Raw genomic sequence first — 14,943 nt, 5'->3', positions numbered from 1 at the left:
TGTGTGTGCGTGTGTGTGTGCGTGTATGTCCGCCCCCCCCCCCCGTGGAACGTGCCACTATTCTGCTCATACAAGGGGAAGTCAAGTTATTTTGCTGAGACATATTTCATGACATATTATTTTAATGTTCGATAAATTGCAATACGACATTCCATGTGTCTTGCGTAAAGTGACGTCATATTTAACTTAAACACGTCACTTTGCAGGCAAAGAACCTCCCCCCAAAACTGCGAGTGAATGGTACGCTCCATCCAGATTCTGCTGTTTTCCCCCTCTTTAAGCAGATGTGAAGAGAGAGAGCGAAAGGGAGAGATTGGTGCAGCACTTTGGATGGAGAAAAGCAACATGGACGACACACACGCGCGCGCACACACACACACACGCACGCACACACTTTCATCACACATTACACACCATGAAAGACAAATATGAGGAGGACAGAAAAATGGATGGATGAACACATATACGGTTCCTAAGGTGCAGAAGACCTTTGGTAAAAGTGTATAAATAGTGATGAAAGACAGAAAGCAACACATTACAGCGCAGCATTACAAGTCCAGTTCACTATGTTAAATACGCCCCCTAGTGGCTATGCAGTGTATAGAACTTTTTCAGAGTCAAATGGAAATAAAAAGGTTGAACCAATTGAAGTTATACCTAATTAGTTAATAATGTGCGGTACATTTCCCTGACTCGTGTGCAAGCAAGATGGATTTAGATCAAACACCCTTAGTTCTGACCAGACTGAGTGAGATGATACTTTCTTGGAATGCTGATAACTTTGGTCAGATCAGGCAGAGTACGGATAAGGACAAATAATGCCCTCATTCCCAGCCAATGGCAGGGCAATTATGTATCGATAAAAATTGGAACATTCACGTGGAAATGTCAGGGCACATGTGGTCCGTGGACAGACAAAATGGACTAATCACCAGTAAATGTCAATGTGCATATGTATGACGGACAAACATTGACACCAAATTCACCCTTATTGACAAGTTAGAGTCTTTGGTAAACTAAGCTAATAGGATAAATGCTCATTAATATTCAGAGACGAGTTGCTAATTAAGATCCTAAAGTCTGCTTCATATTCATCAGCTATTTGCTAAGCTTAGAAGATTAATGTTCCTCAATATGGGGGAGAGGGGTAATTGCTAAATTATGGTATTAGACTTCTCTATGTCGAGGGATTATTTGTAAGTTTTCCAACTTCGCTGTTGGACAAATAATGGACTGGATGTCAATAGGGGAGTGCAAAAAGTATACAAGCATTCACAGGCACATTTATACCTATGAACAATTGATGGTCTTCATTAAAGCTAACTTGATAACATGTTTTTGAAAGCAAAACTGGAATGACTGAAGAGCTGTTATTCAAACCAGCAACCTTTTGACTGTAAAGCAGAGTTGGAAAGCATGACTCTGTCTCAGCCAAACTCAAACCACCCTTTTGGATTCGACTGCTGACTCAGGCATATCCTCGATCATCCCCATAGTCCAAAAAACATATTATTCATTGGTCTTTAGGTTTTTTTCAAAGATAATAAAATGTGTATGAGTGCGTGGGTGTGTGCTGATTACTATGACAACTGCCTCCTCATCAGTGATGACTGATGGGTCACATGGTCGCAGGGTGTGAGCCAGCAGAACCAGCAGCATTCCTCGGCGGAGGCCCCGGCCCAAAATAACGTCTGCTGACTTTTAAGGTTTCAACATTGAGGCCTGTAATCATTCCACCGCTTCTCCCCCTGTCATTTTCTTCACTTGATGTTTTCATTTTTTTCCACTTTAACACACGCGCACACACGCACACACACACAGACACACGAAGAGGCGTGCTGAGAGGAAAAGAAGGAGGGAAGGAGACAAAAAAGATGGCCAGGAAAAAAGAACCGCAGATGAGGAATGCTTACTTCTGTGGTTGGAAGAAGCAGGAAATGACATCGTGACAAGGACCGCTACTTCCCATGCAACATGGACACCTCTCAAGACTGTCTCCAACCCGTGACGGAGCAGCAGAAACGGAGGCTGGGCAATGGTGATGATGAGGTTGTTGCCGTGGTTACCAATGAGCTTCACTTTGACCTGATTGTTTAAAAAATACAACAACAAGCAGGGGAAACTTGAAAGAGGAGCTGCTCTGTTGCCTAGCAACAAGCTCTGCTTTCGAAATCACATCATGACGTGAAATCGAATCACTCATCGCGCTCGTTTTGTCAGTCTCACGTCTGCTTCCCTCTTCATGTATGTGCATGCTATGCTGCAGCTTGTGTGGACAGGCTACACGCTACCTTCCTAAATCCTTCTCAGTGTCGTTGCTGACATGCCAAATTATTCCATAATGTGTCTAATATGTACGGAAGAGGATTAGGGCCAGTGAAGAAAAAAAAAATGGGGGGTGGGGGAAGTGACTGGATTCTGACATTTTTACTCAGAATATATAATATAGTATTCTGACTTTAAAGTGGGAATTCTGACTTTATTCTCAGAATTTTGACTAAAGTGGGAATTCTCACTTTGAAAGTGGGAATTCTCACTTTAAAGTCAGAATTCTGACTTTATTCTCAGAATTCTGACTTTAAAGATTACATTAATTACTGACTTTAAAGATTAATGTTCATCTTTATTCAGGGCCTAGTTGATAAGATAGTAGATGAAATGCTCATGTTTATGTTTCAGACAAAGTGTAGAAAATGTGTTTTATTTTAGACACAAATGAACATACATGGTATAAATTCTGAATAAGTCGTTTGTGCCTGTCATGTCCAGCCAGCAGGTAGCGGCCTTGGTCCTCTTGGCTTCTGTACACGGTTGTTAAATTCTAAAACAGAACCCATTAACAGATTTTAAGTTGAAATGAAATCGTTATAAGATGCTACATTATCTTACATTTAGCAGATCTTTTTTTTCCTTGCTCACTTTCACTTGTCACCTCTTCCTTCATGTTCTTCCCGCCTCACTCATTTGTTGCCTCTTTTCTTCCCTCATTATGTTTTTTTCTTGTTCAATTGTCATCACTTCCTTTCCTTTGTTTTCCTTTGTTGACTTCACCTCCTTCCTTGTTACTTCTTTCCTTGTTCACTTGTCACCTCTTTCCTCATTTGTCCTCTTCTGTCCGAGTTCACTTTTCACCTCTTTTTTTCTTTGTCCTAGTTCCAGACTTACTTCACAACTATTTCCTCATTCACTCATCACCTATTTCCCCGCTCACTTGTCACAGCTTTCTTAGGCAGCTCGGAAAACATTAAAAGACTGTCCACTGACCGAGGCTGTCACGCACACACGTGTTGTTCATATCAGTCACCGAAGTGGACAGGTCTTCGTAATCGTCATACGTGCCTGGAAGGAGAGCGTTACAATAATAATAATATTAATAACAATAATAATAATACACCTAAATCTCGATTTTACGTGGCCTTTGGGGTCCAAGATTTGGGAATCGCATTAACCCCGAAAGTGCGTTGTATAGAAAGTCCTGATTTATAGAAAGGAATGTTTTGAGGCAGCCGAAGGGGTCTGTTTGCCGTCCATCACTGTGAATGCTTACCACACATCCAAATCTGTTGACATTTTATTAGAAGAGAAATAATACGCAGATGACAGTATCTGGCAGATTGAGTAAGTCATTTTGATGACTTGAATTGGATGGAAGAGAGAATAAAGCAGCCATTTATTCTACTACTGTCTACATTCGTTGACTGTGTGGATGAGGTGCTTCCGTGAACTTCCCCCTTTCCCAATCAAAAACGCGCTATTCATTTATTTAGCTTCGTACCGCCCTTATATCATCCATTTGATTAAACCCTGTTAGAAAGTTGCGTAGGGTTTTTTGCATTCTCTCAATCAAAGTATAATTTGGCTTTATAATGTGCCTTCCAAGCGAACAAAGAACACTTAATAAGAATGAGACCTTGATAACATGCTGGGTGGGTTGGGTTGCTCATTACCTGACTTCTGCTCCGCACCAGCGCTAACTGTTAATCCTGCTAATCCCGCCGTGCGTTTGGCAGTACAAGATGAGCTCACACCGCTCTCTGGAGGTCCTGCCATGCTGTACAACGGCACTGCTATCGTCGGTGGATCGTTGTCATAGTGATGGGAGCTATGCAACATTCTTGCAACCGTCCAAAGAAAGGGAACAGGAAAACAGGTGATGATTGAAGGAGGGAAGAAGAAAGTAAGGGATGTGGGACAGAGGTGACAAGTGACCTTCCTCGACATGAAGGAAGGGAGGAAAGAGGTGTAAACATGGACAAGGAAAGAAGGTAACAATTAAGTGAAGGAAAGAGATGAGAAATAAATAAGGACCGTTGCATGAAAGTAAAGAAAGAAGAAATGACAAATGATGAGGTCATGACATGACAAGTGAGCAAGGAAAGAGAACAATTAAGCAACGGGGTGAGTTGAGAAGTAAATAAGAAAGGAAAGCAAGAAAAGACAAGGAGAGAAGTGCACAGAGGTGTCAAATCCAGGGATAAAAAGTAAAAACACTGACGCTCGCTGGGTTTCTACTTTCTAGACCCGGTTGTCAAGTGAACAAGGAAAGCTATGACGAGTCAGCGACAGAAAAAAAAAAGTATAAAGAAGGAAAGAGGTGATGACTGAACAATGGTAGGTTGCATTAAGTGCAAAGGAAAGTGACAAGTGAACAAGAGGTGACAAGTTAATGAAAAAATATATAGAAAAAAGGCAGGAGACAATGAATGAACAAGGAAAGATTTGAGGAATGAATGAAAGAGTTGAAAGGTGAACAAGGGAAAAAAAGGACGAAAGGACAGAGGGGGTGATACTAAGAACAGAGGTGATGTGGACAAGGAAGGAAGGAAGGAAGGAAGGAAGGAAGGAAGGAAGGAAGGAAGGAAGGAAGGAAGGAAACGACAAACAAGGAAGGAAGGGGGATAAAGAAAGGTATATGAATGGCTGCATTACCTGTTTTCAGGTGGTGGGTGTGGTTTAGGCTTGTTGACGACAGCGTACGTCACCTCACTCATGTTGTCAATGATGTTGCAACTCTGCGCGATGAGACAACAGACAGGTCAGCCATGCGGAAGCAAACTAAGTTGAATCGCTCTTTTTTCACCCCTTGCTTACTCGTTGGATATGCGTATTATGGGGAAAATGCTCAATGTAAATCATGTACTGCAGACATAAGAAAACCCATATAATTATGAATAAACAATGCTTCCTTGTCAACTAGTTAACGTCTCCCTGTTTTACTTTCTTCTTCTTTTCATCACTAACAGGTCACAGAGCTTCACATCACGCCCACACAAACCAACAACGCAAAAGTCAAGAAAAAGCTTGCCAACCTGGGAGTTGATTGAATTCTCTACGCTGGTCGTTCGCAAAGATTAAAAAGTGAAGTCCTGCCTAACAGGAGATTCACTTCACATTCTGATTTGCATGGAGGAAGTTTCACATCCTCTTTTCTTGTCACTATGTACATTTGTCACATCCCATGTCTACCAATCAGCACCAGCCAGACATTGCATTTCATGCAAGCAATGTCACGTGACGCTCAGAGAACAGCTGGTGTATGTAACTGTAGCAACTGGCACACATAAGCGACTGTTGGATCACTGAAGCATATAACGGCTCATTTAATATTTAACATTCACTCACCCTTACACAAAAACGCACACACACAAACACACTTGTGGATAATATGAAGAAAGACATCTGTATGTTCCATAAACTGCATCATCTTCTCACAGCACCAAGGGGTGGTTGTGGTACTGTTGCACTATTATTATGGCAGTGTCGTGTTAATTGTGTAAGAACTGTCATGGGTTGTGTCCAACTGTTTTCCATATTGAGGGGTTACCCCATTTTGTAGGGGTGTCAGAATGTCCAAAGAGCATGAATGTAGGACATGCAAAACCACCCAAATGCAAAAGTAGGATGTACGCTAACCTTCTTCCACAGAAGAGTGACGTTGCACAATGAAGGAGACATCACAACAAATAAATGAATTTGATTGGATGGTTTGTTTTAAACCAAGGCTCAGTCGCGGTGAAGGTCGTGCTCTCCAAATCTACTTTCTCAGCGTGTGTGGCTTTCCAGGCGAGGATGTAACAATCACATTGCAGCTGGGCTTTCATAATGAATTCATAATAAAGCATCAATGATGACTATTTTCTACATCTGTCTTAAACTGCCCCATGTGACGAATGCACCCTGCAATGCAGCTGATACCTGCTTAACTTAATAAAAGGGTAAAAAGTACAATATTATGGCGTGCTAAATTGCCTAATTAATTTACAAATAACACATTTTGTTGATCTTTTTGGTAAGAAGGTTGGAACGCATTAATGGCATTTTCACTCATTTCAGTGGGAAAAGATTATTTGGTTTGCAATTGTTTTGATTTACTGGCATAGTCACGGAAGGAATTAAATTCATATCTCAAAGAACCACAGTACATTATAGTGTGTACTTATTAATTTTAACTACGTAAAGCACTTTGTGATACATCTGTTAAAAGTGACAAAAATAAAATATTTTTATTTCCCCTTGTTTTGGTATTAAAAACAGATGAGGGAGGTTGCGAATAAAGAAATTAGATTTTAGCAGGGAAATGTTCAGATCAGGTACCTTCCATTATTTTAAGTGTGCAAGTGACTCATTTGGCTGCACGGTGTTACGTCACGTACCTGTTGTCGCTCCGGGGACGCTCATTACGCAACATGAGCATTCCCTGCGTGCGGTATTATAATAACCGAAGTTGTCTTCTTCCCGAAAGCGGCCAAACACGTGATTGTTTCGACACGAAGGAGACATTTTGTTTTTGCAAATATATACATTTAAAAAAAAAAAATCATAAACGATGACGTCACACGGACTGGTGGGTGAATGTCGTGATCGGAAGAAGCATCCGAGTGGGAGCTCTGGCCCAGATTTCTTCCTGTGGCTCTTCCCATCTCTGCTGCTTGGTGCTAGCTCGTCTGTCTCCCCTTAGCATAAGCTGAGCCTAGCGAGCTGCTAGCTGCCAGCATCATGTCGCAGGCGCTTTCGGAGGAGGAGTTCCACCGTATGCAGGTAAGAATAGCACGGCGGCACACCCGTGTCACACCTTGCCGAGTTGTCGACCCAGTTCAAGTTGTCTCTTAGCCGCCAGGTGAATGGTTTGGATGCTAACTAATGTTAGCTCCTTCGGGTGGGACGAGCGCTGTGTAGTTAGCTTAGCCTAGCAACCCCGTGACACACGAAAGGATACATTAATACTGTCGTTGTTGGTATCCATAAGGTGTGAGAGAGTTTAACAAGCTGGCCTGCGGTGCACGGTCAACACTGCTGTCCGTGCTAGCCCTGTCAGCGTCTGTAAACACCCCCATGACGAAAGCACGCTCAACCACATCCGTTTTATTATTAGAATGCAGTCATACGTAACATGCAGTTCCAGATAATGTCACTGATCAACGGAAGTTTTAAAAGACAGGTTGCGTCTTAAAAAAAGAAATTGTGCAGTTGCGCTACAAAGTAGCGCGATGCTAATCACATGACTTGGCATGACGTAATCGTTTGTGTCGCACAGGCTCAGTTGCTGGAGTTGAGGACACACAACTATCAGTTGTCTGATGAGCTGAGGAAGAACTCCGCTGGTAAACAAAACAAAACTGCTTCTGTTTTGTGCTCCAAACTAGCATCTTCATCATGTGACGTGATGGTCATGAGAATGATGCTCTTGCTGTGTGTTTCAGAGCTGACCACCTTGCGTCAGAAAAATGTGGTGTTGGAAAGAGATTTTGTCAAAGCACAGAAGGTAAATGCATATTTGCTATTTTGGATTGTGGAAAATAGGAACATTTTTTTTCATCTGCATATCGGCTCCGTTTCTTTGCCAACTTTTTTGCTTTATATTTACCCCATGCAGTTATACAGATTGTTTTTTTTCTCATACATTATTCTGTTTACCATTAAGGATAATGGATAAATGAGCAGTTTGAGCACCTGATAAGGTAAAATCATAAGGTAGTCCTGCAATGCGTTTAGTATGCCGTGTTTTTTGCACATCAAATTAAAGTGTGTGCCACTGACTGCTCTGTGACCAGCTTATTGATAAAGTATAAATAACAGCATACAATATTTTGAACAAAGTGCAAAAGGGCTGCCTGGTGATGAGCATTCATTTTAATTAAAATCCTTTGCACCGCTGGGATACCGCTGTCGGGTTTCCATAGCAACCAGCTGTGGAATTTTGTGAAAATCTGCAGGTTAGGTACGTTGTATATAAGGTTGAGAATTGTGAATCTCTTACATAAATCAGGAAATTTGGCAAGTATGTAACTGTGTTTATTATTATTATTATCATTATAAATATTATTATTATTATCTTTGTTTTAATTTTCACTTCTTTTCTGTCTGTAGGCTCTGAATAAGAGCAAACGAGCCCAGGTGAGTGGTTCTCTTACTTGTTGTTACTACGATTACCTGTCCGTACAGTACGACTACAACAATTGTAGTAGCACCACATTCCAGCAAAAATAGCACAACACACAGAAGCACATAGCACAGCACTACTGTAACATCACAACGCTGCTACAACAGTACCACAATAACAGTAACAGAACTCAACTGCTAAAGAACCACAGAGCATCAGTAGCATAGTACTGCAATACTAGTTCCGTAACAGTGGCACAAGACTAATACAAAAGTAGCTTAATCACAGCATTTGGACAACAGCAGTACAATATTAGCACATAACACTATTAGCACAACATTTCCACACTCACCTACTAATTTAATTAGGCACCCCTGAATCAAAGTTAACCTTCTGCAGGAAGTGGAAGCACTGCTGAGTGAGAATGAGATGCTTCAGGGGAAACTTCACAGTCAGGAAGAAGATTTTCGACTTCAGAACAGCACGCTCATGGCGGAACTTTCCAAGGTAGTGCCTGTGACGACCTTAAACAGATCAACTGTATCGGGTTGATATTTGCCACTCTTGTTTTCTGGTCATTTCCAGTTGTGTATGCAAATCGAGCAGCTGGAACAGGAAAACCAGCATCTTAAGGAAGTGGAAGGGGTGGCAGCTTCCGAGCCTCTGCCCAACACCACCTCCAGTTCTGCTGATGAAGAGCTGCTACGTCTCCAGGCTGAGAACGCTGCGCTACTGAAGAAAGTGCGAGGTTTGTTAGTTGAGACACCTCTAAACACCGGGGTCTTCTAAAGGGGATATTTTATCCAAATGTCTAGTAATCCAAATTCAGATGGAATTAATCCATTCCAGAACATCCACCCACCCCTCCCTCATAATGTGTCTAGCATTCAGTTAGTTTTTCACTCTGAAGGTCCATGTGAGGTGTGTTGTTCCCCTCCAGCTCTTCAGGAGCACTGTAATGCAGAGCAGCCGAGATCAGTGCTTGCTGATGGCGACCAGAACACTACCTCACTGAAGGACAGATCAGTAGGGGCCAATGGTGTGCCTGATGTCAATAGCAAAGGGGAGGAGCCTGCATCAGAAGGGGACAATGTGAGCGGGCAGCCGGTGATTGGCATACACTGTCTTAGTCAACTTGCCTTCTAGTTAGCGTGGAAACTGACTTTGTTTCCTTCCTTTTTTTTTTTTTTTTGCAGACCACAGCTCAGATGGAACAAACGCAGCTACATGGTGAGATCATTTGTATTATTTATTTACACCCCATGATAGTCACAAGCCATTAGACGATGTAGCTTTATTGAAATCCGCCAGGTGGTGCTAAAAGGCCATCAGAGTCACCAGCAGTGGCAAAACAAAGATGGCTGTATGACTTCAGACTGACATGTATCGCAAATAGTATGTTATATTGTTGTGGTACTATTTATACTACAAATAGTTATTTGGCGTCACTATACCACTGCTAGAACCCTACTGCAACAGAACCAAAGCACTATCACTACCACAAGTGAACCCCAAAGGACACTGCATCTGGCCCCAAACATCCCAACCTTCGATGGTGTAAATGGTTTATTGTGTGTCTGGCACACTAACTGTCAGACTGCCCCTGCTGTGTCCAGCGCCCCCTTTAGGCCTGTCAGAGAAGAGCGTAGAGGAGATTGTAGCTAAGCACTCAGCGCTAGGCTGGTCGGCTGCTCTGTGTCCAATAACTCACTGCTTTGGAGCAGAGCTGGAGGTCGCCCTGAACACCCAGCATGAGGAGAAGAGGCTGCTGAGGGAGCAACTGCGCGACCTGGAGGTACACACGCACACCACTTACCTGTCATTCAGCTGTCACTGGCACCCACCTGATGTTTGCCTGTCAACCTAAGTCATCATCATCTTCTCATGGTATGTGACTGTTGTTATGTGACTTCAAGTCTTTGTCCAATCAACATTCAGGTGAGCAAACAGGCTGAACTCTCCAAACTGCAGGATGAATTGTCAAAGGTAAATGCTCACCAGTGGGTAACCTGTTCTTTGACCGATCCTAGAATGATGCGACTTTTGTCTTTCAGCTGTCTGACAAGTTAAAGAAGAAACAAGAAAGGTGCGACCTTGTCATCACTTTTTGACCTATTTTGCTTGTTTTTGTGAAATAATTTATTTAGCATTTCATTTCACAATTTAAAACTATCCACAAGTTCTCAACTCTGCTAGACCAGTGCCAAGTATGGGTTTTGCTTTTAGGAGTGGGTTTTGACTGATTCTTGATGATGCGCTCACCACTTCAAATATTCTTTTTTGCTCGTCACAGTTTCCAGCGTCTTCAGGCGGAGAAGGAGGTTCTGTACAACGATAGCAGGTCAGAGCAACACATTGTCACGGCGGTCCACTCTGACAAATCTGAGACCCATCCACTGTGAACTTATCCACTTTTCCATAGGACAAAAATTGAAGAGATTAATCAGAAGAAAGAGGAAGAGCTCAAGTTGATGAACACGCGAATCCAGAAGCTACAGTCAGACTTGGCGGCAGCCAATCAGGTCAGAGGGTAATCTCTGTCCGTCACCATGAGAACGATTGTGGTATTGTGATGTGAAAGGGTAATCATCCAAGTTGTTTTTCTTCTGCGGTAGGTGACGACAGAGCTGCGAGAGCGGTTTCAGACCAGCGACAAAGAACACCAGCTGGCTGTGAACGCTCTCAAAGAAAAGGTCAGTTGACGTCTTATGGCAAGTCCAGCACTTCTTGCGCTCTTTCTGCCATATTGGACGTTCTGCTGTTTTTTGGCTTTCTCTTTACTGGTGTCTTCCCCCATTTCTATCTGCCTTTGCCTCTTTCCTGCCCTCTACTGTCGATGCGCTGACACCACAGGTAGCAAGTCAGAGCGCAGTGAGTCAGGAGCAGGTGGACAACATCCTGCAGGAGAATGATGCTCTGAGGACTAACTTAGCTGCTCTAGAACAGGTAATCTACAAGGAGAATATGTACAAAACTATATCTCAGAAAACAATATGGCTGAGTGATTATGGGTCAAGATGACTTAAAAAAAACAAAAACACTGCCCTCGAAGATGAAGAAAATATACTGTGATACTTTGTTGGTGCTTTGTGTGTTTCCAGCTTTACGTTCTGTCCTCCTGCTTGTTCTTTTTGAAAGTTCTTGTCATGCTTTCTGTCTGCGAGGCTACTCTAGAGGTCATATCGCTTTGTCAACCGTAGAGGCGAGCACGTTTTCAGGTGTAACCATTGATTGCAGATTCAGGCCAGCAAGATGCAGGAGCTCAACCTGCTGCGCGAGCAGCAGGAGGCGCAGGCGGCCGAACTGCAGCAGAGTCGAGCGGAGCAAGAAAAGCTTTTGGCCCAGAGGGATGACCTGGACTCGCAACTGCAGGTGATCTTGATGGCCTTCATTTGACCTTTGTTTTAGTGGTTATTTTCAAAGCAGTATTTCTCATGGAGTTCAATTATTAATTTATTAACTCTGCTGAAAAATGCAATCTTGCAAAGCTTTCTACATTCTTGTTTTCATTGGGCTAATAAACCTTAAGGCCTTCACTGATGCCTTAGTGACCTTTCCAGCTTCTTGCAGGTGAACAATTTTCCTCGGTGGTCTTCTGAGACTTATTTTAAGTGAGGCATAGTTCACATTGGGAAAAACGTCTTTCGAATGAAAATCTCAACATGGGTACATTAGGGGCGCTATAATCAACACCTCCAGTCTCATCACATTAATTTGGGTTGGTTGACCTCCATCCGAAAAGAGTATTCGACTGCACCCAATAAACACATAAAAACACCTAATTGTTTTGGGGCAGACTGTATAACTTATATGAAGATAAAAAAGTATGACCAATATATGCAAAAGTTTTGGTTATTTCATTAGTTAGCATAAGGTTTTCTTGCAACAAGCTGTCTCCTTGATTGTGTCCTTGACTGGCTCCCCATCAGGAGTCAAGTTTTGCAAACAGGAAATTGTTGGAACAATTAACAGAAGAAGGACAAGAAAAGGATAAGCTACTCAGGGAGTTGGAGGAGAGCAAGAAGGTATACACACACAGACACACACACACACCATTTGGTTTGATAATACCAGCTAATATTTGTAGTATGTGTGTTTCTATGCAGACAGCAGAGAAGAGGAAGGCCATGTTAGACAGTATGGCCATTCAGCTAAATCAGGAGACGTCCAACCACAAGGAGGCACTGTCAGACCTCAAACTTCAGCACGAGAAGGAGGTGAGCTGGACCAGCACTGTTGTTGTTTCTTTGCACAGTATGGTCGAGACTTTGAAAATGTGCTCTTTGCTGCCTCAATGGAAGCCACTGCAATACTCTGCTCGCTTATGTCGCGTCCTTCAGATCCTTGGCGTGAGGGCCCGCTATGAGAAAGAACTTCGAGGTCTTCACGAGGAGAAAAATCGTTCAGAGGAGGACATTCGGCAACAGCTCAGAGACGAAAAGGCTCGTAGCAAAGAGTTGGAGAGTCTTCAGACCAAAGTGAAAGAACTTCATGGTCAGCTGCAGTCCATGGAAGAAACCAAAGGATGGTTTGAACGACGGCTCAATGAAGCTCAGGTGGGTATTGAGAAAATAATAATCATGCTTTAAATCACAGGTGGGCAAAGTACATTGAGCCGCCTTCTTTAATTTGATCATTTAAATGATCAAATTTCGTGAAATGTTGAATTTTATAAAGATAATGAAATTTTACATTATATTTACATTGAAGCGCTGGAATAGGAAAGGAGTGCCATGGTCACCAATGCACTTTTCAGCTTTTTATCGAATGTTGGGGAAGTTTAAAATGCAGAGTGAGCATAGCTGCGCAGGACCTGTTGTCATCCACAGCTCACAATCAGACACTCGTGACAGTGTCACAGAGATACAATACAATATATATAGTATTTTCTCTGTGTTTTATACGTGTATATTTTTTTATTTCTCTCCATTTTATACTATACTAATTTTATACTTTAATACTATATTTTTTATATTCAAATACTTTTACAATTTGTTTAAGTGTGTTTCAAACATTTGTGTGTCTATGAATTTAAATGCGGTTAATGCATGTGAAAGATAAATAGGGATTCACTGCATTTACTTGCGCTGTTCGTGCTTGCGTGTGCGTGTGTGAGCAGGAAAACACAGACAAATTGATGTTGGACCATCAGGAAGCTGTCAAATCTCTCCAGGAACAACATGTACTTGATCTACAGGTAAGAGACAGAATGGGTGGTGCTCTCTTTATATATGTATGTATAAATAATGATTAAAATAAATGATTCAATATGGTATATGACATAAATTATAAATGATGTTTTGTTGTTTAATGTTTACATTGTGTAGATTACCGGAACAATGGCTTTTACATTGTGGAGATTAATGGAACAGTCAATTTCCTTTGTGTATCAATAGAGTAGCTATCTAGCGATCTACAGTGTCTAAACTCTTTATTTAGATTGCAAATATTTAGAAATAATACGAACAACAAGCACAATAAGAGGTAATAGTTTGTCAATTGTATCCATTTGATAGTGTGTCTAGTGCAGTGCCAAGTCAATCTTAATTTATGTTGCAATTTTTGAAAACGGTTTTAGACTTCAGGTGTGGTTTAAATGTGTATTTTTTCTTTGATAAATACAATCATTGAATGTGTACTTGTAATAAAATCGGCCGAATTATTTAAAACACACAAGTATGATAGATATGCACTACAGGACAGGGGAAATACTTTTTTTTTTTTCTTTCTTTCTTAAACCATCTGTTGTTATGTATGTACACCTCAGGCTAAGCAGGCCGAGGCGGAAGCGGTCCACAAGCAGCTGTTAGAAGTCCAGAATCAGCGAGAGGAAGACCATGGCACCATTACCAAACTCAAACAGGTCAGGAGGCACACTATATCCATATTGCAATATATTGTTCCTTAGCTGATTTTATACACTATCACTTCATTGTTGTCTTGTGAAATTGTTGTTGGCAAAATATGAGGACAATATTGCACTGAATCAACAATTTTTACATTGCAAATCTACACAATGTCATTTAATCCTCCTGTTATGTTGTTTACCAGAAACTACAACAATGTCCATTAAATTTTGACACAGGGCATGCTAAATTATCCCAAATTGTCAAAGACCTTTTAAAAAATGTCATTAATGACAATAAGACTACATTTGATGGTATGTAAATGGGTCAGTTTGGCCTGCAACATAAATGAAGGGTTGAAATACATAACCGTTGAGAAGAGAACTTATCTTCTACTTCTGCAGGAGATCAAAGACACAGTGGATGGCCAGAGAATAATTGAGAAGAAAGGAAGTGCAGCGGTGAGTGTTGGTGGAAATGTGTGCGCGTTCATGCCCGGGGTTCCCCACCTTTGGAGTAATGCTTCATTGCAGAACACAATGTGTCAGCCACAAAGTTGCATGGATTTTAACATCAGCTGATTGTACTGCTTAGTCATCATTCCTGGCTCCAAGGGCCTGTTTATACGAGGATGCTCGCCAGTGAAAACTGCCAAATATTCCATAAGAAGTATGAATCTCACAAACTACCCGCCAAAGTGGAAATTGGACTCCGCTG

The 14,943-nt window shown here is 41.8% G+C and overlaps 2 protein-coding genes across 13 annotated transcripts in view; one reads left to right on the top strand and one right to left on the bottom strand.

Moving 5' to 3' along the window:
* Nucleotides 1-1,536: 1,536 nt before the first annotated feature.
* On the bottom strand, nucleotides 1,537-7,348 carry LOC148402015 (uncharacterized). 6 transcript variants are annotated; one of them, XM_088358362.1, is made up of 6 exons: nucleotides 6,843-7,062; nucleotides 4,930-5,012; nucleotides 3,948-4,114; nucleotides 3,265-3,339; nucleotides 2,726-2,821; nucleotides 1,537-2,085 (listed from the first exon to the last, which is right to left on the bottom strand). In XM_088358362.1, exons 1-5 carry the CDS (start codon nucleotides 6,918-6,920, stop codon nucleotides 2,760-2,762), a joined length of 465 nt encoding a protein of 154 aa, XP_088214488.1. In that variant the 5' UTR covers nucleotides 6,921-7,062; the 3' UTR covers nucleotides 1,537-2,085; nucleotides 2,726-2,759. The 6 variants fall into 6 exon arrangements, 5 of the variants coding, with proteins under 5 accessions (XP_088214488.1, XP_088214503.1, XP_088214484.1 ...); XR_015853482.1 differs by lacking the exons at nucleotides 1,537-2,085; nucleotides 6,843-7,062 and adding an exon at nucleotides 5,310-6,588 and having other exon boundaries at nucleotides 2,686-2,821; nucleotides 3,948-4,209; XM_088358377.1 differs by lacking the exons at nucleotides 1,537-2,085; nucleotides 6,843-7,062 and adding an exon at nucleotides 7,073-7,348 and having other exon boundaries at nucleotides 2,686-2,821.
* gripap1 (GRIP1 associated protein 1) overlaps nucleotides 6,852-14,943 on the top strand; it is a 12,460-nt gene continuing 4,368 nt past the window's right edge. The window contains exons 1-22 of one of the 7 annotated variants that reach the window (XM_088358218.1): nucleotides 6,852-7,038; nucleotides 7,535-7,601; nucleotides 7,701-7,762; nucleotides 8,368-8,394; nucleotides 8,780-8,887; nucleotides 8,966-9,128; nucleotides 9,321-9,472; nucleotides 9,577-9,610; nucleotides 9,997-10,175; nucleotides 10,319-10,366; nucleotides 10,435-10,466; nucleotides 10,674-10,721; nucleotides 10,803-10,902; nucleotides 10,996-11,073; nucleotides 11,234-11,326; nucleotides 11,618-11,752; nucleotides 12,310-12,405; nucleotides 12,487-12,597; nucleotides 12,721-12,936; nucleotides 13,500-13,577; nucleotides 14,148-14,243; nucleotides 14,631-14,687. In XM_088358218.1, the coding sequence (XP_088214344.1) occupies nucleotides 6,997-7,038; nucleotides 7,535-7,601; nucleotides 7,701-7,762; nucleotides 8,368-8,394; nucleotides 8,780-8,887; nucleotides 8,966-9,128; nucleotides 9,321-9,472; nucleotides 9,577-9,610; nucleotides 9,997-10,175; nucleotides 10,319-10,366; nucleotides 10,435-10,466; nucleotides 10,674-10,721; nucleotides 10,803-10,902; nucleotides 10,996-11,073; nucleotides 11,234-11,326; nucleotides 11,618-11,752; nucleotides 12,310-12,405; nucleotides 12,487-12,597; nucleotides 12,721-12,936; nucleotides 13,500-13,577; nucleotides 14,148-14,243; nucleotides 14,631-14,687 (2,022 nt within the window). In that variant the 5' untranslated portion in view covers nucleotides 6,852-6,996. Of the gene's footprint in view, nucleotides 7,039-7,534; nucleotides 7,602-7,700; nucleotides 7,763-7,799; nucleotides 7,959-8,087; nucleotides 8,219-8,367; nucleotides 8,395-8,779; nucleotides 8,888-8,965; nucleotides 9,129-9,320; nucleotides 9,488-9,576; nucleotides 9,611-9,996; nucleotides 10,176-10,318; nucleotides 10,367-10,434; nucleotides 10,467-10,673; nucleotides 10,722-10,802; nucleotides 10,903-10,995; nucleotides 11,074-11,233; nucleotides 11,327-11,617; nucleotides 11,753-12,309; nucleotides 12,406-12,486; nucleotides 12,598-12,720; nucleotides 12,937-13,499; nucleotides 13,578-14,147; nucleotides 14,244-14,630; nucleotides 14,688-14,943 lie in introns of those variants that run through there. The other 6 variants (XM_088358211.1, XM_088358241.1, XM_088358234.1 and 3 more) reach the window with 6 other exon arrangements.

Source organism: Syngnathus floridae, chromosome 2 (genome assembly GCF_059516105.1).
Source record: "Syngnathus floridae isolate MCC-2025c chromosome 2, RoL_Sflo_1.0, whole genome shotgun sequence".
NCBI classification, from domain to species: domain Eukaryota; kingdom Metazoa; phylum Chordata; class Actinopteri; order Syngnathiformes; family Syngnathidae; genus Syngnathus; species Syngnathus floridae.
Note: the sequence above shows the minus strand (reverse complement) of the source record. Positions and strands in the feature narration are given on the sequence as shown.

Bases quoted from the DNA above. Each gene is read 5' to 3' on its own strand.
- LOC148402015 (XM_088358362.1), bottom strand. From the start codon at position 6,920: ATGGGAAGAGCCACAGGAAGAAATCTGGGCCAGAGCTCCCACTCGGAT. The intron at 5,013-6,842 runs GTCCGTGTGACG...CTCATCGCGCAG, and splicing joins ATCACGACATTCACCCACCA to AGTTGCAACATCATTGACAA. The intron at 4,115-4,929 runs GTAATGCAGCCA...GACGGTTGCAAG, and splicing joins CACCCACCACCTGAAAACAG to AATGTTGCATAGCTCCCATC.